Genomic DNA, 22,975 nt, shown 5'->3' with positions numbered 1-22,975 from the left:
ATGTTGGAGATGTGGTATTGGTGTTGGTTTGCATTTAAAATGGATATGAGCATGGTTTCTTGTTTTTGTGCAAGATCGGTTTTTATGCCTACCGTATTTTGGATATATGAGATGGTTCTAGTTGGATTTTGATGTTATGGTCTTCATCAAACTTGTAGAGCATTGAGTTAGCTTCGATTTGGTTCAAGAATCACTCAATTCCATGAAGAATTGAAAGAGATATGATATATTTACTAAAACTGGTCTTGAAATCCGAGTTAGTGCAGATTTGTGTCCAAGTCTTCTGTTTATTCGAATTCTGGTATTAATCGGTTGGGATTCTGAATTTGGTGTTCATATGAAAGTTATAGAACATTGTCTTGTCTTCGAAATGATATAAAATTGGCTTGATTCCATTGAGTATTGAGGAAGTTATGCTCAAAATACTAAAGTGTGCCAGAAATGTGTTGGTGCAGAATTTCGAAAATTATGTTCAATGTTTCAGATTATGAACGAATGAGTAAATGACTTTATTTGACAAAAGTTCTGAAGAAGAATGGTTGGGATTTGAGTTTTGTTGCATATCCAATTTGCGGATCTTGATTTGAAGCCGTATTGAATTAATTATGAATTTTGTACGAAAAGTGCTATGTGTTGATAAGTAATCCGAGATCTTGATTATGTATTGAAGATTCAGTTGAAGTATTGACTTGGGTTGGCTCAAGATTATTTACTCTAAGTTGGTTGATAGCGAATCGAGTAGACTGCGAGGGTTCAAGACTTCTCAACAATATATTTTGATCTTCTTTTGGTAATATTTGAAAGGTATGTTACGGTCGGTAACATACGAGGTAAAAGTATCATTTTTATTTTAAATTGAAAACTCTATGGCTTGATGAACTATTGGTGATTTGATGATGATTGTTGTATTGAGATGAGTTGATTATGATATCGAGATGATGATATTGATTTGCATCATGACATTGCATATTGAGCCACTTGTTGATTCAGATTTGATATGGCGGAGGTCGCCTTGAATTATTGAATTGTTGGACGTATGGTGCTATAGTTGAGTTGGCATAGTGTATGCGGAGGTCGCTGCTATGGCCTGAACACTCTCTATAGGCGCACCATAGTCTTGGGATTGTAGAACACAGCACCTCACCTCGAGCGGATGAGTCGGTGTATGTTGCTGGGAGATTCTCTTCCCTTGGGTACCCTATGACCAGATGATTCACTTGATCTTGAGATTTATTGATAGCCACAGCTTCTGATCATGCATTGCATTATATTGCATCTTTATGAATTTATATGAACTATTTGAAATTTTAATTCTCATATGTTATTGATTGCATCATATTGGGTTTATACTCACCGGCATGTCGGCTACCTCTTGTTTTCATGTGCTTGACGGTAGGTGAGGCGAGGCTTGGGATGCCAGAGTCCAGTTCCAGGCCAGGAGATACGAGTTAAAGTGAGATTCCCGGGTCTTAGAAGCTATGTGATGATGTTTGGATTTATTTGGTTCACTATTTTATTTTGACATGTTGAAAATTTTATTTCAAACATTTGAGACCATTAAATTACTTTGACGATGTTTATGTGGATTTGTGAACAACAAATTATGTATTTTATTAAATCGTTTGGTTTGATACATTAAAAATTATTAGTATTAGATATCGGACCCGGGGCCCCACAATGCTGGTGAATTTACTTCCCAGACTTTCAATGATTATTGTATGTCTATGGGAATCATTGTTGAGCATCTGTTGCTCATGTACATACACAGAATGGATTGGCTGAATCATTGATTAAATGTCTGCAAATGATTGCTAGACCAATGATTATGAAAACAAAACTCCCTATTTCTATATGGAGACATGCAATTTTACATGCCGCTGCATTAATTCGCATCAGACCGAGTTCATATCATAAATACTCTCCATTACAGCTTGCATTTGGTAAAGAACCAGACATTTCTCATCTGAGAATTTTTGGATGTATGGTGTATGTGCCTATTGCACCACCGCAACGAAAGAAAATGGGACCTCAAATAAAGGTTGGAATTTATATCGGTTATGATAGTCCATCAATCATTCGATATCTTGAACCTCAGACAGGAGACGTGTTCACAGCACGTTTTGCTGATTGTCATTTTAATGAGGAAATCTTCCCAATGTTAGGGGGAGAACAGAAACATACCGAAAAGGAAATTACGTGGTATGTATCATCATTGTTACATATGGATCCAAGAACAAAACAATGTGAAAAGGATGTACAGCAAATTGTGCACTTGCAAAGAATAGCAAATCAAATACCAGATGCATTTGCAGACACAAAAGGGGTAACTAAATCATATATACATGCTGCAAATGCCCCTGCTCGAATTGAAATTCCAAAGAAACAAATGGAAGATACTCATGATGTCATTAAACGCCTGAAGCGTGGAAGGCCAGTCGGTTCCAAGGATAAAAATCCTCGAAAAAGAAAATTCATAGAGAAACACGATGATCACAAAATAAAGAATGATGTTTCTGAAGAAACACATGATGATCACAAAATAGAGAATGGTGTTCCTGAAGAAACACATGATGATGAAAATGTTCTGTCAGAACCACAAACTGACGAGAATCATGAAATCTCTATCAATTACATTAATACTTGAAAAATATGGAACCGAAAAGATATAGATGAAATTGATGATATATTTTCTTATAATGTGGCAATCGACATCATAAATGATAACGAAGATCATGAACCAAAATCTTTTGGTGAATGTAAAAATCGGCAGGATTGGATAAAATGGAAAGATGCCATCCAGGTTGAATTAGATTCGCTAAATAAACGTAATGTTTTTGGACCTATAGTCCTTACACCTGAAGGTGTAAAACCTGTTGGATACAAATGGGTTTTTATTCGAAAGCGAAATGAGAAAAATGAAATCGTAAGATATAAAGCTCGACTTGTTGCACAAGGTTTTTCTCAAAGGCCTGGAATTGATTATGAAGAAACGTATTCTCCCGTGATGGATGCAATTACGTTTCGGTATTTGATTAGCTTGGCGGTATCTGAAAATTTAGAAATGCGTCTTATGGATGTTGTTACAGCTTACTTAAATGGATCACTTGATAGTAATATATATATGAAAATCCCTGAAGGATTTAAGATGCCTGAAGCACAAAGTTCAAAACCCAGAGAATGTTATTCTGTGAAATTACAAAGATCATTATATGGGTTAAAGCAATCCGGCCGAATGTGGTATAATCGGCTAAGTGATCACTTGATGAAGAAAGGATATGTAAATAATTCAATATGCCCTTGTGTTTTTATTAAGAAAACAACATCCGGATGCGTAATTATTGCTGTATATGTTGACGATTTAAACATCATTGGAACGAGTAAGGAAATTCAAGAAGTTGTGTCATACTTGAAGGAAGAATTTGAAATGAAGGATCTTGGAAAAACCAAGTATTGTCTGGGTTTGCAAATTGAACAAAAAGAATGTGGAATGTTTGTTCACCAGACAAATTATACAGAAAAGATCCTTAAACGTTTTAATATGGATAAATCAAATCCTTTAAGTACTCCAATGGTTGTTAGATCATTAAACATAGAAAAGGATCCATTCCGTCCATGTGAAGATGATGAAGATATTCTTGGTCCAGAAGTACCATATCTAAGTGCCATCGGTGCCCTTATGTACCTTACAAATTGTACAAGGCCTGATATATTTTTTGTCGTGAATCTGTTGGCAAGATTTAGCACATATCCAACAAAGAGACACTGGAACAGAATTAAACATATATTCCGTTATCTACGAGGAACGACAGACTTGGGACTTTTGTATTCAAAAGATGCTAATCCAAGTATAATTGGTTATGCTGATGCTGGATACTTATCTGATCCACACAAGACACGTTCCCAAACTGGATATGTATTTACTCGTGGAGGCACTGCAATATCTTGGCGTTCACAGAAACAAACGCTCGTAACAACTTCATCAAATCATGCCGAGATTATTGCACTACATGAAGCAAGTCGTGAATGTGTGTGGTTAAAATCAATTACCCAACATATTCAAATTTCATGCGGATTATCATTCGATGAGAAGCCTGTTATACTATATGAAGATAATGCTGCATGTGTTGCTCAAATGAAAGAAGGATACATAAAAAGCGACAGAACTAAACATATTCCTCCTAAGTTCTTCGCATTCACCAAGGAGCTTGAGAAGAATAAATGTATTGATGTTCGTCACATTCAATCAAGTGAAAACTCTTCAGATCTCTTCACAAAGGCACTTCCTACGTCAATATTCAGAAAGCACATATATAATATTGGGATGCGCAATCTACGAAATTTGTGAAGAATTGTTCATGTCAACATCAGGGGGAGTTTACGTGACTGCACTCTTTTTCCCTTACTATGGTTTTTATCCCAATGGGTTTTTCCAAGTAAGGTTTTTAACGAGGCAGTATAAAAACACGTAATGAAGACAATCATTATGATCATCATCACAAGGGGGAGTGTTGAAAATATAATATTAAAATGTGTATGTTGAATGTTGAATGTTGAAAATTAGGTAAAATTAGGTGTTGAATATTGAAAATTAGTGTGTGATGATGTATGTAATGATGAATTTATTTTTGGATTATGTGTAATGAAACTCTATAAATAGATCTCTCATTTGTGAAGAAAATAACAATTGAGTAGAGAGAAAAATATTATAAAGTGTGTAGTTTGGTAAATTTTGAGAGTTTGAGATTTTTACTTTTTACCATAAATTTTTACTTTTTCACAACAATTTTAAAAATTTCTAATGAAATTTTTTGCAATATAATGATTAATAAATAAGGTAACAGAGAAAGAAAATATGTGACTTTGATTTGGTGAGATTTTTATATGAAACAGAAAAATATTTATTTTATGGATTTTCACACAAAGTTTTTCAAAAAAATATTATTTTAAACACAATAAAACAATTATCAATAAGTTGAAATATCTTATATTTTGTTATCAAAAAAGATCTTAATTTTTTTAATTATATGCAATATTTTGAAAAAATGTAGAAAATTTATTTCATTTTTTTTTATGCCAATATCTCTACTATTTTATTAAAGATGAGAGGCACATAAAAACTGTCGAAGCGGACACCAATTTTTTATTGACCATTTTGCCCTTTTGTTTCAGCTCAAAAATATCTCATTCAAAATCAATCCACATCTCCAGCAAACCGTTCCACACAACTACGCACCACGATTCTCTCAGATATAATTGATTTACCTTCACAAATCGTCTCTACAAGGTACGTGGATCTCCTCCAAATCCACGATCTCCTCCAACAAATACTCGGTTGAGGCCTCGACGAACTCAACACCACATCCATTGCACTCGATCGCCAGCCTCCTGTCTGTCGGTTCAAATTTAATTTTCCGGCCAAGAAATCATAAGGGTCCTTCCGTGATTGATGAAAGATTACTATGTTGTTTTTAGCTCTTTGATCCTCAAGTTTTCGAAGTGATCGGGATAACAAGGCACTACAGATTCTTTAATCTGTTTGCTTTGGATTTTGACTCGCATGATGAGCTAACTCCAGAATAGCCACAGATGCAAGTTTTTGTAATCTTTTTCATTTTATGTTCAAGCAAAGACAAGTTTCGAAAGGTACTTCAATTTGGTATTTTGAAAATTATCTGGTCCTCTTGCAGAAGATTCGAGTTACTTTACCAAGGAAGGTGCCGAGAGAACACAGGCTTGATTGAGGTAATGTATTTTTTGGTTGAATTTTGGCTTCTCATTAATTCGAATTGCGTTTAATGTCGGGCTGAAACGGCACGTAGTTGTTAATATGACAGCGTTCTTTTGCAATTTCTGGAAACTGTCTCGATCCATCAATTAAAGCAGTAATCGTTTGCGTCAATCTAATTTATTTCTAGATTCTAGAATTGCGATTCATATGGCTGACTTATGTTCTCAGTTCTCACATGTATTAAAATATTGCAGTTGTGTGTAATTAAAATGGACATTAACAAGATAAAACAAATCAAAACACAATGGGCAATTGACTACATATGACTTAACTATTCGGGTTTAAGTCATCTAGACGAATTGCTAGAACTTGGAGCAAGCGAAGGCAGACAACGGTTCCTACTTTGAGGAGGGAAAAGCAAATGAAGTTGATGGAGGAGAAACAATGGTGGGTTATTGTCCTTATTGTGCATAATGCTGATCACAATATAGAACATGCCTTTTGAGCCTTACTCTTCTTTTTCTTTTGCTTGGGTGGCTGGAGCACGACTTTGATAGCAGAAGATAACGAGGTAAATGATTGCAGCATGTTCAAAGAATGAAGGTACGAATAAAAGAAACTAGAAACTAGCATGTTGGGAAAATATATTTTCTTAACTAAAAATATATATATTTATCAGAACATTGAAAAATTTCTTAGTTTTTGTCGTTGCAAAAAACTCTGTACATGTAAAAATTGAAATACCAAAAAATTAAGAGCCTTAGAACTGCTGAGCTATTTAAACACCTCATGCATGGTGCACATATTCCATTGTAAGTTTTACGGTTCTCTGTTCTGAATAGACCGCCAACTTTTTGTTGCCTTTTGACAGTTCAAATATTGATCCCTTTATTAGGGAGGAATTAAAACAATATGTTAGATTGGTGGCTTCCAAAACCAGCAGAGACTTGAATCACTCTTTTCATTTATTTAGAAAATAACAGGAAATGATGAAACTGTGCTTATACACTTGAAGGATGGTGCTATCATGCTAAATGTTTTGGTTCCATTTTCTCATCTTTTTCCTTTCTTTCATTTAGGCAGATGAGCTGAAAGCTGCAAGAGAAGGTTTGTTCTTCATTCCAGTCTATTAAATTTTCCAGAGGTTTGGACTGTCACATCCAAACTGAGATCATGGGTTAGGTTCGGGAGTCAGGCCAGTGGTGGTTAAATGCTACCCATTTAATCCAGACTTTGTGACATTCTGTTGGGAAAACATAATGGGGTAAATGAGTGCAACATGTTGAAAGAGTGAAGGTACGAATAAAAGAAACTAAAAACTTGAATATTGAATCTCGAGAATACATTTAACTACATTCAGTGTAAGCAGGAGAACCAATCATCTTTCTCAGCTCCTCTCCCTGCACATTTGATATATGACATTATAATCATGTTCAGAAATAGGAGGAAGAAAAGATGATTTAAGTCTTTTTTGTTCAGAATAAATCAGGAAAGTAGATGGTAAAGAGAGCAGCATAGGTGAAGCCTCACCTGTATAGGTCATATGACTCGAAAATCAATTTATACCTGAAAAACACATAGTGGCTTATCTCCATATTCATTATTTATGAAATATTTAATAAATCATAATAAATACTTTTATTCAAATCTTTCAAATCTTCTGGGAGTATTTGAAGAAGATGATCGATTATACTGGTATGCTTTCTCTGCAAATAAGGCTTGAACATTTTTTCTCGGTACTCTTACATAGAGGATTTAAATTTAGTGAAAACAAAGACGAATTTAGTATGCTTTTCTTTCACATTTGTAACTTTTGGAGGAGTGTTGACTGTCTTTATTTTGCGCTAGGGATAGTCTTATTTTGATATCATGTATTTTATTGAATCTATGCAATGAGTGGCCTTCCCATTAATAAATTATTCAAAATGTGTTTTTATGTTTATTGGACAACTAAAGGTGGTCTCTTGATGATTTGTGTACATTTTGTTTACTGAGTATGGTGATGAATTTTGTTAAAATTTTATCGAATTCAGACCTAAATGATTACAACAATTAATATTTTTTTAAAAAAATTTAGAAACAAAAGCTTATGTACTTTTTGTTTATCGAGGATGGTGATGAATTTTGTTGAACTTTAACGAGTTTCAAAAAATTTAAGAACCCTATATGAATGATAGAGATGTCAAGATTAATGTGTATAAAAAAAATCCAGTAACTTTGGCTAACTGATCTAAGATCAGTGATAATTCATTTCAAACAGAAACAGTGGTGCTGAGAGAGATCTATATGCCCATGGTTGCTAGATCCCCCGTTCAAATTTCACGCTCGAGGTAGTAGAGCCTTCAAGTTGTTCAATCTGAAGCCCGAGTTTTGTTCCTAAGGCCACAAGGTTTGGTATCTACTCTTTGTGAATAATAATGTTATATTTGAGTTCTGACGAGGACATAGTAGGATGGTCGAATATTAACATCTTAGTTGTCTCATGAAGATTAAAAGGGGAAGCCAAAAACCAGCCTTCAACATTAGTGGCCTATTCACCTACTATACCAACTCAAACATTCATTAGATACATTGTTTTATTCATAATTGCCTTTGTATTTTTTTCTCAAAAGCTGAAGGACAATGGTTGCAAACAAAGCATTTGTATAAATCGCATACTCAATTCAATGGATTAGATATACTCGCCCTCATCTTCATCTGGTTTGTTTTTAACAATCAAATAGTTTATGTTCTATGATTTATTATGTTACTTTATATTAGTGGTCATATCAGATTCATCTGTTCGTTTTGATCTTGCATGTGAGATAATATATTTATTACGAGCTTCAAGATCTTATGATCTAATCTCTCACATATTCTCAACAGATTCACTAAATCATTATATTAGGACTTCTTATACATTGTTTTATTATAATCTTTAGAGATAAATTTACATTTTGGGTGGTAGATTTTAAACTCAAACTTTCAAGATCTAGCAGAGTTCTTATATTTTTAAGACATTTTTTTGACTAATTTTTTTACTTCTTTTACATTGAAGTTTATCATTATTTCTAATGATATGATATTACTGCTTCAAAAGAATATTATTTTTTAAGATCAACACATATATCATGTGAGGTAACAAATTGAGTTTGACATATTTATTTAAGCTTTGGAATCTCTGGCTTTTCATGGATCAAGTACAAATGTTTTTACTCTCATGGTATTGTAAAATCACGGAGATTTAATATATTATTCTCATATATTAATGACACACGCAACGCGTGTGCCTCGGTGGCTAGTGCCATATTAATGTAGATTGATGAATAATGAAATTATTTAGAACTGTTAAAAAATAACATAAAATAATTCTTTTGAAAACATAATTATAAAACTGATATATTTATTCAGCCAAGAACCATCTCAAAACTGCTTGCGATATTTCTAGGCACAGTTTGCTCCCGCTTTTTGAGTTGGCTCACAGTTTGCTGTAATTCAGTGTAAAGAATCGAACTTTATGTGGCAACGGAGTTTTAGCTAAATCCTGCTTCTGATTCTTTCTGGGCACTTTCATTTTTGGTAAATGGGCATTTTGCAATTTAATTTTGGATTGCTATGTATTTGTTGGAATTCCCCTTTCAAAAGTCGTTGTAAACTTGTTCCTTGTTGAATAATGGCTTTTTATTCTGATTCTCTAGGTTTTTTGTGGCTATAAGCTTTGGTTGTTTAGTTAGAGAAGCATTGCAGTTTATGATGGTTTTGAATCCATCAAATAAGAAGTTCATGTATTGTATTAACTTTTTATTCGCGATGTGGAATAAGAGTCTTTGAAGTTTTATAGGTATGATCAAACTCATTTCGTGGGCTTGTCTATGTTTTTTCCATTTCATATTTAACTCCTTGAAACAGTTTATTTCGCACCGCAAGAGATAATATGGCCGAAAGTCCTTGAGCACATAAAACAAATAGATATGGAGATAAATGATCACCTTGACGAATACCACGCTTTGGGATCAGCTTACCATAAGTATTGTGATTAACACGGATGAATAAGAGACAATAGATATACATTTTAAGATCAGCCTTACAAAACTCGCAGCGAAGCCTAACTTCAGCATGATAGCTTCCAAGTATCTCCATTCTACGCGGTCATATGTTTTGCTCATGTCTAACTTCAAAGCTCCAAATCCCTTCTTGGCTTTCCTTTTATTGCGAATACAATGCATACATTCAAATCCAATAATAAAATTATCATGGTAACCAATGCAAGAGTCCAGTGGTCCGTGTAACATGTATGGACAACTGATGATTAAACAAGACATAGAAAAAAGTATTAAAGGAACGATCAAGAGGGGATAGTATTACATTTGTGATATTGGCACACGGAAAACACTGAAAAAATCTTCAAGAAAAAGCACCGATAAAGAAATTCAAATGGAGAACTACATACAGTTATGTAAGACTCGGGGTTCAAATTACAACGCTGTATGAAAGCATCTACTGCGGCAGAACTTTGACCTGGAAGAATCTCAAGAACATCGCCCACTTCATATTCTATTGACTGCAGACATGAACACAACACATTAATAGAAAAGAACATATGTATGGTTTTAACCATAAAAGAAAACGGACAACTGCCTATTTGAGAATGTTTAGCATGACTTACAGATGAAACAGCATCGAACTCAAAGTGGCGCACATCCTTCCCACTGCCCTCTCTACTTAATCGAAGATTCTTGGTCTATAATTACAAACAAACTTGATCACTAAGGTGCAAATTCGATATATATGATAACTGTTCATATCTATCATATTTTCAAACAACTCAATACTCATGTTTACCAGTAGGAGCATGTGTAACCTATGGATACTTATATACCTTGCACATGAGTTTCAAATAGACAGATGAACTGAAAAAAACAAATCAACTCATCCCTCTAGTACCCAAGCATTTCTTAAGAAAATTAACTAGCTGGGAAAAACTCAGTGCACATGAAACAAAATGCAAGTCAAAGGTTTCCAGATCAACCTGTAGCTAAAACACACTTCCATCAGCCCCTCAACCAACCAACAACAAAAATCATTTGAATGTTGTCAGAAAGAACAAACAGACAAGAGTTGTTTGATCAAGTGCTTTGTCATTATATTGTAACCAATCAAATTCATGAACCAAAAGAAGTTGCTTTTGGAAGCACGTGTGGCCTCATAAAAACTTTGGTATCTATATATACATCATTACAAATTTACAATCAGTGTTCTTGTCAGTAGGTTGTGGGTAAATTATAGTCAAAACAGGCTTCCTGTGGATCGGAAACCTTTTCTATTTCTGTCAGAAAAACACACTTTCAAATATTCTCAAGTCAAGGATTTATCCCTAGGAAGAAAGATATGCTATACTGCTGAAATTTGACGGAATAGTTTTGAAAGACTCAAAACACTTGTAGATGAAGAAAGCACAACTGAACAGGTAAACAGAATATCACGACAACTATTTTACTGCTAAAGACAAAATATGATGATAATACCATTTTCAGGAAGCACTCAGGCCTGTTCTTCCCAGAAGGTACTGCAGGAGTCATTGAACGGGTTCTCTCAACCTGCATCTCAAGATACTTCAAACCTGTACAGAGTTTTCACTTCAATACGATCTTATAGTGGCAGAAACATAGACATATTTCTAATAAAATAAAAACTTCGGATATCATCAATGCATTATAATATCGAGGAATAATGAAACAATGAAATATGGAAGACTTGTTGGACTTTCATGTTCACCAAATATCTAAGAAACAAGTAACCTGTGGCATTTGAAACTGGTGGTACCCCTTCATTGATGTCATGATATATAATTTGTGCTCTAGGTCGATCAATTAAAGCTGCATCTGGATTGACAAAAACTGGACCATTTGGAAGTAATTTGGGATTCATTTGATATAATATATTCCACAAGGAGGACATCCAGGGATCCAAAGCCCCTTCATACCTATGAACGAAATGCCAATCATAAACCTTTTATGAGAATGAATAATTTAAAATATTCACATTAATTTGAATAAATGAAAATTAAAAAGTTGAATATCTTAAAATATGCAGGAAACAACATAAAGTGCACAAATCATCTGAGAGCCATTGTCACAGGAATAGCCAGATGAACAATTAGCATCATACTACAAGCATTTTGGCAAGTGAAAATTAGTACCAAATGACACAGCCATTAAAATACACCATCAAGACTAAAATTTCGTGTTCTACACATATATGGACTACACAAAACTAGAAGGTTATTCGAGCACACTAAACTTGACTTCATATATAAGAGGAAAATAATTAGGTAGGAGGAGTGGAATTCCTAATGTTAGATGCACACTCCATAATTGCTCTGATATCCATAAAATGTTTATAATGCAGCGAAAATGTCCTATCGCAAACTGACACGTTTCCCTGTAAATTGATTACACGCTAACACCATTTGGACGTTGAATTTGCATCTCACTGGAATCCAAACAACATGAAGTGCTTTCATTTCTCATGTTTTATTGAATTAAACGGGGAAAGACCGTAAATTCCATATTGTAAATTTCATAAGAGCTAATGGTTAATCATCTAAAATCATGTGAATAAATATTGTACCCTGAAGGATGCTGATCATCTCCCAGACCTCTTTCAATAATTGCCAATGCACCAAGATCTAACAGTCGTTTATCGAGCTTCTTCGCTACAAACTACGACCAGAAAATCCATTTATGTCATGGAATTAATAAGCAAGGAAAGATTATGGAAAAAACTTTTTGAAGATGCAATCTGTTAAAACAATTATGACGGAACATTCCATTATGAGAATTTACAACCAAACATATGATACCTATCCAATAACAATACACCCTGGTAATCTGAAAACAGGAGAACCAAAAATTTCCTCTATTTATGGCAATTGAAAAAAAATAAGATCAGGCCAATTATATCAAGAAGATCACTTTTTTTTTCATCATTAAATTTAGAATGTTCAACAAAAAAATGCATGTTTACAGTGCGGAAGAAGGAATACCTTCCTTTAGAAATAAGTTCATGAATTGTAATAAGGTGTTGATCTAGAAATAAGGTCATAAGATGATTAATAAAGTAAAAATAAAAACTTTACATTATATTTTTGGTAACTTGAATCACCCAATCCAAAAACGGCATAACAAACTCCATTAAGCCACCTATGTGACAAATTTTTTTGCAGCAAAAACCTCCAAAACCCCTGCCAAATAATCTTGATTATGACGGATTAAAGCTAAGCACAAAAACAAAGAATTTATTATCATTAAACATAAATAAAACCTTAATAGAATCAGGGGCATCTCCTTGTCCTGTGGTTGACACCACAAAAATCACTTTCTCTTTTTTTGGTAAGTCACTCTGGCCAAGTAACCAATATAATCAGCCTACAAAACATTTAAAAAAACTGAAAGTTGGTATGTTCTGAAATAACGAGTAGAAGTATACCGGATGAAACTCATCCACAGAGAGGACAGAGACAGAAGGGCAACCGCGGCGCTCTGCCTCACGACCAACCTGCTCAGCAGCATCTATGACATTTCCTGTTTCTGAAGCATACAATATCAGCAGATGCGTATTTAATTTCCCGTCCATTGTGCCAATCTGTTTTTGCATCATCAGATATTTTAGGCACAGGAGTTGATCGTTTAACATTACTAAAATAACTAGCCAAAATACCTGTTTCTCGTAATCATTAATGATCCAAATAAAAACAAAGTAAGAAATTCAACACGTACATCATTGAGTAAATCGCAGATAAAGGTCAGTGAGGTACAGCAAACTGCTGAATACAACCATAAAGAAAAGTAAATAATAAGACAAGACATTCAACATATCAAAACTTTCTGACTGAAGAACTCTTTTCCATTTCTAAATGTCAATTCTTAGGCACCCAATTGTGCTGCCCATATTAACCTAAGAATCAAAAAAGTTTCCCATAACCTTATTCTAACAACCAGATTTGGTAACCAATTCAAAATGGTGCTATTAAATTTTACTTCTTTTACATTGAAGTTTATCATTATTTCTCATGATATGATATTACTGCTTCAAAAGAATATTATTTTTTAAGATCAACATATATATCATGTTAGGTAACAAATTGAGTTTGACATATTTATTTAAGCTTTGGAATCTCTGGCTTTTCATGGATCAAGTACAAATGTTTTTACTCTCATGATATTGTAAAATCACGAAGATTTAATATATTATTCTCATATATTAATGACACACGCAACGCGTGTGCCTCGGTGGCTAGTGCCATATTAATGTAGATTGATGAATAATGAAATTATTTAGAACTGTTAAAAAATAACATAAAATAATTCTTTTGAAAACATAATTATAAAACTGATATATTTATTCAGCCAAGAACCATCTCAAAACTGCTTGCGATATTTCTAGGCACAGTTTGCTCCCGCTTTTTGAGTTGTTATCTCATGGGGGATTACTGCTCTTGGGGGATTACTTCTCTTGCTTTTGGGTATGCATCACATATATTAATCTTCAATCTCCACCATATAAAATCTGTTTATTATTAATGTTGTCAAAAGATAGTCTAAAATATTTTGCATTTCAATTGCTCGTGCCTGCATCATATCCTGCGTTCCCCAAGCTTGTTTGTGTTCTAAACATACAATATGCTCTTTGCAACAGCGCCTGGTTTGCAAACAAACCATAGTGGGAGGACACGGGTAAACGCTAGCTTGGTAAGGTGTCTAAATTAACATAGAATATCCATTGCATCCATCACCGGTTCTTGATTTTAATCTTGCAAATCACAGCAAACACTGGAAGCGTTTATTGCGATATCGGGTCTCATCCAACTACTCTACCTGCTTCGTCTGCATGCTGGCATCTATAATAGCAGATTCGGGCCGACTTACCAACGTTAAGGGAACCTCAAAAAATAGTACCACAATTTCCAAGTTCACAATTTTTCGGGTTTCCACAAGGTTAACGTTCGTGTAAGTCTGAACCAAGTGATTATCATGTGGTGAATATTAGAATCTTGGCATTTCTGAGTTGTAAGAAGTGGTAACCAATGCAAGAGTCCAGTGGTCCGTGTAACATGTATGGACAAATGATGATTAAACAAGACATAGAAAAAAGTATTAAAGGAACGATCAAGAAGGGATAGTATTACATTTGTGATATTGGCACACGGAAAACACTGAAAAAATCTTCAAGAAAAAACACCGATAAAGAAATTCAAATGGAGAACTACATACAGTTATGTAAGACTCAGGGTTCAAATTACAACGCTGTATGAAAGCATCTACTGCGGCAGAACTTTGACCTGGAAGAATCTCAAGAACATCGCCCACTTCATATTCTATTGATTGCAGACATGAACACAACACATTAATAGAAAAGAACATATGTATGGTTTTAACCATAAAAGAAAACGGACAACTGCCTATTTGAGAATGTTTAGCATGACTTACAGATGAAACAGCATCGAACTCAAAGTGGCGCACATCCTTCCCACTGCCCTCTCTACTTAATCGAAGATTCTTGGTCTATAATTACAAACAAACTTGATCACTAAGGTGCAAATTCGATATATATGATAACTGTTCATATCTATAATATTTTCAAAAAACTCAATACTCATGTTTACCAGTAGGAGCATGTGTAACCTATGGATACTTATATACCTTGCACATGAGTTTCAAATAGACAGATGAACTGAAAAAAACAAATCAACTCATCCCTCTAGTACCCAAGCATTTCTTAAGAAAATTAACTAGCTGGGAAAAACTCAGTGCACATGAAACAAAATGCAAGTCAAAGGTTTCCAGATCAACCTGTAGCTAAAACACACTTCCATCAGCCCCTCAACCAACCAACAACAAAAAGCATTTGAATGTTGTTAGCAAGAACAAACAGACAAGAGTTGTTTGATCAAGTGCTTTGTTATTATATTGTAACCAATCAAATTCATGAACCAAAAGAAGTTGCTTTTGGAAGCATGTGTGGCCTCATAAAAACTTTGGTATCTATATATACATCATTACAAATTTACAATCAGTGTTCTTGTCAGTAGGTTGTGGGTAAATTATAGTCAAAACAGGCTTCCTGTGGATCGGAAACCTTTTCTATTTCTGTCAAAAAAACACACTTTCAAATATTCTCAAGTCAAGGATTTATCCCTAGGAAGAAAGATATGCTATACTGCTGAAATTTGACGGAATAGTTTTGAAAGACTCAAAACACTTGTAGAACCCGGATTTTTAGACTGCGTACAAGCCATGCATAATTCTATTATTTTAAAAATTTAATTGACTTCAGTGCATGTTTATTTTAATGCATTCCTTTGAAGTTAATTATTTCATTATTTCAGTTCAGTAGCTTGATTTTCAGCTTTTCAGTAAATTCAGTGAGGCCGGACCGGAGTTGGAGCATAGAGATAAATTTTAATATTTGGGAAATATTACTAGAATTTATTTAAGCTAATTAATAAGTGATTTTAGTGTAAAATAAAGTTTTTGGGATTTTCTAATTAAGTTGAGATAGAATAGTAAATAAGTTAGATAATTAGTTTCTTAATTCCTTAAAATATTTATTGGATAAATTAAACACTAGAGATTTAAAATACAAGGTTTAAGAAAATATTTTTTTTCCTCCCCACTTATCCTCAAATTTTCGGCCACCATGATTTGTTTAAACAATTAATTTCCTTATCATCATATTATCTCATCTTTGAATTTAATTAGAAATTTAAGTCTAGGATTTTTGGGAGCAACATTTAATTAATTATTGGAGCTTTTCCTAGTCTAGATTAGCCAAGCATTATCGGCCACTTCATCAATCTAGCACCAACAAGCTTTTGTTATCAAACTTGAATTTCAAACTCAAAAGATTGTTGAGACTTGGCCACCCTTTATCCCATGTATTTTGGATCTCCCCCTCCATATCTAGATCACCCTCTCCCCTCTCCTTAATCTCAAAACCAGCAGCCATATTCAGTAGAAAATCGTGAGAAGCATAGCAAGAAATAGGCAAGAAAAATCGAGAGCAAGGAACAAGAGAAGCGCTTCACTCCTCCGCGTCGCGTCGTCGTTATTTCTTTTCGTTTCTTGTAAAAACGAAACCAGGCATGTCTGTGTTCTTTTCCAAACCTCAATCAAGTCCTATGGTATTTTTATAGCATCTCATGGTCTCGATTTTTCAGCAGAAAACCGACAGCAACATCCTTTAAAAGAAATTCTGTGCAGATTTTGTTCTTGTGCTCCTCACGGTTTGCTTGTTTGTGTGGGTTCAGGTGATTGGCTCAACTCCAGGCTCCTAGGGCGACTTATATACATATAGTAGGATGCATTAGGACCATGTTAGTCCAATAAATCAAGCCCCACGCGTGCTGGAAACTGAAAATGACAGCAACCCTCCCCCTTGCATATCTTATGTGCTTCGAAAATTCAGATTTGCTGTCAAGTGGATTGGATCTGATCTTGGCTGCCCTAAGGGCTCTTAGCCATGGTTGGATCACTCCCCTAGCATGTCAAAGACGTGATTAAGTCACCCTTTTGGTGGCTTGGTCCATGGATCCTCGGTTTTTAATAAAAACATCACAACAGCCCCTCCCCTTTCTCGGCTCTTGAGTTTTGACAGCAGGTTTGCATTTCGTTTTTGTGGCTTGGTGTGGATCTGGTTCGGCCTTGTGCCCTTAGCCACGGTCCATACCACACCCCAAGATGTCTAGGTCGTGCCACGGTAAATTAATGACCACTGGGACGACGCAAGATAACCCACGAAAACAAGAGCAGCGCCCCCTCCCCCTTCTCGGCCCTTCTCTTGTACAGCAGGTTTAATTCGAATTGTATGGTTTGGTGTGGATCTTGGTTGGCCTATGGCCCTTAGCCACGGTCCATACCACACTCCTATATGTCTAGATCGAGCCTCGGTCAATCAAATGGCCATAGGAACGATAAAAGACAGCAAGCGAACCGATGCATCACAGTACAGATTTTTGGTGCATTCGGGTAGGAATTTCGGGTCTCTCATGGTGTGGTTCGAATTGTGGCTGGTCTTGTGCCCTTAGCCATGGTTCAAACCCTTCCTTGGGATGTTGGTAAGGGTCCCTGGTCGGTGGTGCAAGCCCCAATGGCCGGCGGACTCGAAAACGACGCAAGCAAAGCGAGTACGCAGCTGCTGGAAATTACAGCAACTTGCTGTGTCGATTAGGAGGCTTGTTTGAGTTCTTGGTTGGCTTCTAGCCTATGGCCTTGGACTGGACAGTGCCCCATTGAGTTAGGAAGGTCATGTTTTTGACCGTTCGTAATTCGGATCATTTTTGAGGTCGTTCGAGAATTTACGGTGCGATGTGCCAAATTGACTCTCGAAAGAGTGTTTCATGTTTTGGCCTCCATTTCACCTAGATTTCGACCCTCATAATTTTAGGAGCATAAATTCATAATTTTAAGCGTATTTTAATCATGACGTCACGTTGGTTCAGTGTTGGTTCGGGTTGGTTTAAAGTCATGATTTAAATACGAGGTCGCTAGACGTATTTGTCGCATTTTAGAAATTTAATTGTATAGATTGGTCAAGAAAATTATATTGCATATTTTCATGGCATTTTTAGGTTGCAGCGAGCCTGGGGACGATCCAATCCAGTTGGTGAAAATACAGGAATTTTTCTTTATGCCAGTTAATTATTTTACGTGCATTAAATAGAAAATTATATTTTTGAGATTTATGCGATATGGCTTGTGGTTCATTCACTATGTGGGAGTGATATTTTAGACGGTAGCCAGTGACCGATCATTTCAGTGTGGTACCACCCGGTCGCCAGTGACCGGCCAGCTTAGTTCAGTTTTAGCCTCCCCGGTAGCCAGTTACCGATCAGATTTAGCTTAGTGCAGTGGCCACAGGCGTAAAACATAATCTCAACAGAAAATTTTACCAGTCATTTCAGTACAGGCTCCAAGGAGCAAATATTTTTACTGTGATTTTCAGTTCAGATATGCACGTAATTTAATTGCTCAGTACAAATTATTTTCAGCACATCCCATGAATATTTTACTTCAGATTTTACTCGTTACCTGCGATATATGCATGCTGAGTCTTTAGGCTCACTAGACTTGATTGTTGTAGGTGTTGATAAGGCTAGGGCTGAGGGCGGGGACCAGTGAGTCAGCTTGGGTCGGCAGTAGTGGCACCCGAGGACCTCAGAGCAGCAGTTACTATTTTTATTTCTCAAACAGTATTTTATCAGTCGTTGGATATAATTTTAAATTGTGATTTGTGGCAACTTTATTTTTTTCTTCCGCCGCGATATTTTAAACTTTGACTTAGATTTATCAGTCGATTTTATGAACGAGGCAATTTCAGTTATTTTAAAAGAAAATTTTTAATTTTTCGCAAATTTTCAAGCAAGTATTTTCGGGCCTTCACAGTTGGTATCAGAGCCTATGTTCTTGTAAAGGGTTACACTACTACTGACCGCGAGAAGCTCACAAAGTCACGCCTTCGGTCTGTAAGTTTTACGTTTCAGCATTTTATTTGAAGCATGATTTATTTTGACTGCATGCTTCCATGAAATAGTTTTGGTCAGATCTTTTCAGATTTTCAGTATTTCAGCGCTCATTTAAAATAAATTATGGAATTATGCATGTTAGTTACGTACGGGTTATTTTTGGAACAGTATGGCTCCTAGACGCCAAGTAGGACGCCCGAGAGGGGGCCGTGCCTACCATCACGAGGACGATTTTGATCAGAGACAGGAGAGGCAGGCACCTCCACCTCCTCCTCCACCTCCACCTCCTCCTCCTCCTCCTCCACCTCCACCAGATATGAATGCCCAGATGCTGGCTGGGATGAACAGGTTCTTCGCACGGTTTGCGGAGAATGAGGCCGTTCCAGTTGCCGCAGCCAGGCCGACAGGGCCCGAGGCTGTTTATGAGAGGTTTATGAAGATGCGACCAAAGGAGTTTTCTGGGACGGCTGATCCCATGATTGCCGAGGGATGGATCAAATCCCTCGAGGTTATTTTTGAGTTCATGGAGCTTAGAGATGCTGACCGAGTTAGATGCGCCAGTTATCTGTTTAGTGGTGATGCCCGCTTATGGTGGGAAGGAGCTTCGGTAGCCTTGCATGTGGCTGCATTGTCTTGGGCTCGTTTTACGGAGGTTTTCTACTCCAAGTTTTTCGCCGAGGAAGTGCGAACCAGGCTGACTACTGAATTCATGAGCCTGAGGCAGGGAGATCTATCTGTTACGGAGTTCATCCGTAGATTTGAGAGGGGCTGTCACTTTGTGCCCCTGATAGCGAATGACGCCAGAGCAAAGATGATGCACTTTCTGGTGGGTCTGCGGCCGATCTTGTGCCGCGATGTTAGGGTGTCTGACCCTACTACCTATGAGATTGCGGTCTCCAAAGCTCTTGCCACAGAGCAAGACCAGCGAGATATTGAGAGGGACCGGCAGGGCAAGCGTCCAGCCCAAGTACCGCACCGTCCTCCTCCTCAACAGCATCAGCATCAGCATAAGAGGCCTTTCCACGGGCCGCCTAGAAACAATGGTCGTCAGCAGCAGCAGCAGCAGCAGCGGGGGCGCCCGGCCCCGAGATATGTAGAGCACCCACTCTGCCCCAGGTGCTCACGCCGCCATCCTGGAGCGTGTATGGCTGGCTCTAGAAATTGTTTCAAGTGTGGTAGTCCAGACCACGTACTGCTGCAGTGCCCTCAGCGGAATCTGCCTACCCAAGGCAGAGTTTATGCTCTCCATGCTGCTGAAGCAAACCCAGACACGATGTTGTTGACAGGTACCTTTAATCTTTGATTTATTGTTTGAATTTCAGTATTTTGAGAATCGGGATTAAGATTTGAACTTAGAACCGCGATAGGATTGCATGCTCTACTCAGTATTATTTTTGGTATTTAAGTTAGAAGAACTTTGACCTTTGCATGTCTATAAGATTAGTTCTGGTAACTTTTGGGTTCAACTTAGAGTTCCGATCTTTCAGGGACAATTTTCATAGCCGGCTCAGCCACAAAAGCCTTGATAGATTCAGGGGCTACTCACTCGTTCATTTCAGAGGTCTTTGCGAACTTTCTCAAGGTTAAGACAATTGGGCTAGACATAGCCTTTTCAGTAGTGTTGCCGTCAGGCGAGGAGATGACAGCCACCAACGTGATCCGAGACATAGACCTCGAGCTGCATGGAAATCTTGTTTATGCGGATCTAATCGTGCTACCCATGCCAGAGTTTGACATCATCCTAGGGATGGACTGGCTATTGAGGAACAGGGTGTTGATAGACTTCCAGCGGAGATCTGTTCTGGTCCGACCGCCTGGAATGGAGCAGTTCTTATTTGAGCCTGACAGGTACTTTCCTCTACCGCGTATTATTCCTTATGTTCAGGCTAGGAAGCTCATGCATAGAGGGTGTCGGGCATTTTTAGCAACCTTTATATCTGTCCCCGAGGAACCCAGTCAGTCAGCCTCAGATGTTCCGATCGTCAGAGATTTCTTAGACGTTTTTCCCGACGACGTCTCTGGTATACCACCCGAGAGAGAGGTGGAATTTTCCATTGAGCTCATGCCAGGTACGACTCCGATTTCCAAAGCGCCTTACCGGTTAGCGCCGACAGAGATGGCAGAGCTTAAGAAGTAGATACAGGAACTTCTGGACAAGGAGTTCATTCGCCCTAGTTTTTCACCATGGGGCGCACCAGTCTTATTTGTGAAGAAGAAGGATGGCACGATGAAACTATGCATTGACTACCGGGAGTTGAACAGGGTTACAGTGAAGAATAAATACCCACTTCCGAGGATAGAGGATCTATTTGACCAGCTACAGGGAGCTTCGATCTTCTCCAAGATTGATCTGCGCTCCGGTTATCACCAGTTGAAAGTGAAAGACGCCGATGTTTCAAAGACTGCTTTCAGGACTCGTTACGGTCACTACGAGTTCCTTGTGATGTCGTTCGGTTTGACGAATGCGCCAGCGATCTTCATGGATCTCATGAATCGCGTATTTCAGCCGTATCTTGACCAGTTTGTGATAGTGTTCATAGAAGACATTCTCGTCTACTCCAAGAGTCAAGAGGATCACAGCAGACACCTGACCACAGTTTTGCAGACCTTGCAAAAGAACAAATTATTCGCAGAGTTCAGTAAGTGCGAATTCTGGTTAGAGAAAGTGGCGTTCTTAGGCCACATTGTTTCTAGCAGTGGCATTGAGGTAGACCCAGCAAAGGTTGCAGCAGTCAGAGATTGGGTTGTGCCGCAGAATGTATCCGAGATCCGTAGTTTTCTTGGGCTAGCAGGATATTACAGGAAGTTCATTCAGGGATTCTCATCCATTGCCGTTCCACTCACTTCATTGACCAAGAAAAATGCTAAATATGTGTGGAGCGATGAGTGCCAGAAGAGCTTCGATACTTTGAAGCAAGCTCTTATCTCAGCACCAGTTTTGGCCATGCCGTCAGGGCCCGGCGAGTTTGTCCTTTATACCGATGCTTCGAAGCTCGGTTTAGGCGCAGTATTGATGCAACATGGGAAGGTAATAGCTTATGCTTCTCGACAGCTGAAAATCCACGAGAAGAATTACCATACCCACGATCTAGAGTTGGCAGCAGTAGTTTTTGCCTTGAAGATCTGGAGGCACTATTTATATGGAGAGAAGTGCCAGATCTTTACCGACCACAAGAGCCTCAAGTATTTCTTTACGCAGAAGGAACTGAACATGCGTCAGAGGCGTTGGTTGGAGCTTGTGAAGGATTACGATTGTGACATTAGCTACCACCCGGGTAAAGCTAATGTAGTTGCAGATGCTTTGAGCAGAAAGGTCGCAGTAATGGCTCAGTTGACGATTCAGAGACCTCTTCAGCATGAGATACAGAGGTTTGATCTAGAGTCATATCCTCAAGGTAGAGTTCCTCGTCTATCTACCTTGACCATTCAGTCTTCCCTTATTGACCGTATTCGCAGCGGTCAGTCCACCGATGAGCAGTTGGCACAATGGAAACAGAGGGATGAAGCCAAGGGCAGTGTCTTGTATACAGTCAGCGACGGTATTGTGATATACCGAGACAGGATGTGGGTTCCTAGCAGTGATACTATCCGTGCAGATATTCTATCAGAGGCCCACATGTCGCCGTACTCAATTCACCCAGGGAGTAGGAAGATGTACAAAGATCTACAGCTATTGTACTGGTGGCCAGGGATGAAGAAGGACGTCAGGCGTTTTGTATCCGAGTGCCTGACTTGTCAGTTAGTGA

General features: G+C 37.4%; 1 protein-coding gene across 1 annotated transcript; it reads right to left on the bottom strand.

Moving 5' to 3' along the window:
• Positions 1 to 9,965: 9,965 nt before the first annotated feature.
• LOC140817564 (NADPH-dependent diflavin oxidoreductase 1-like) lies at positions 9,966 to 12,684 on the bottom strand. Its single transcript, XM_073177320.1, has 4 exons — positions 12,338 to 12,684; positions 11,233 to 11,690; positions 10,374 to 10,448; positions 9,966 to 10,268 (listed from the first exon to the last, which is right to left on the bottom strand). Exons 2-4 carry the CDS (start codon positions 11,308 to 11,310, stop codon positions 10,053 to 10,055), a joined length of 369 nt encoding a protein of 122 aa, XP_073033421.1. The 5' UTR covers positions 11,311 to 11,690; positions 12,338 to 12,684; the 3' UTR covers positions 9,966 to 10,052.
• Positions 12,685 to 22,975: the final 10,291 nt, after the last annotated feature.

Source organism: Primulina eburnea, chromosome 16, assembly GCF_022965805.1.
Source record: "Primulina eburnea isolate SZY01 chromosome 16, ASM2296580v1, whole genome shotgun sequence".
In the NCBI taxonomy this organism is placed as follows: Eukaryota; Viridiplantae; Streptophyta; class Magnoliopsida; order Lamiales; family Gesneriaceae; genus Primulina; species Primulina eburnea.
This window is presented reverse-complemented; position numbering and strand designations above follow the sequence as displayed.

Bases quoted from the DNA above. Each gene is read 5' to 3' on its own strand.
- LOC140817564 (XM_073177320.1), bottom strand. From the start codon at position 11,310: ATGCAGGTTGAGAGAACCCGTTCAATGACTCCTGCAGTACCTTCTGGG. The intron at 10,449-11,232 runs GTATTATCATCA...TTGTAATTATAG, and splicing joins CTGAGTGCTTCCTGAAAATG to ACCAAGAATCTTCGATTAAG. The intron at 10,269-10,373 runs GTAAGTCATGCT...TCATGTCTGCAG, and splicing joins AGTTCGATGCTGTTTCATCT to TCAATAGAATATGAAGTGGG.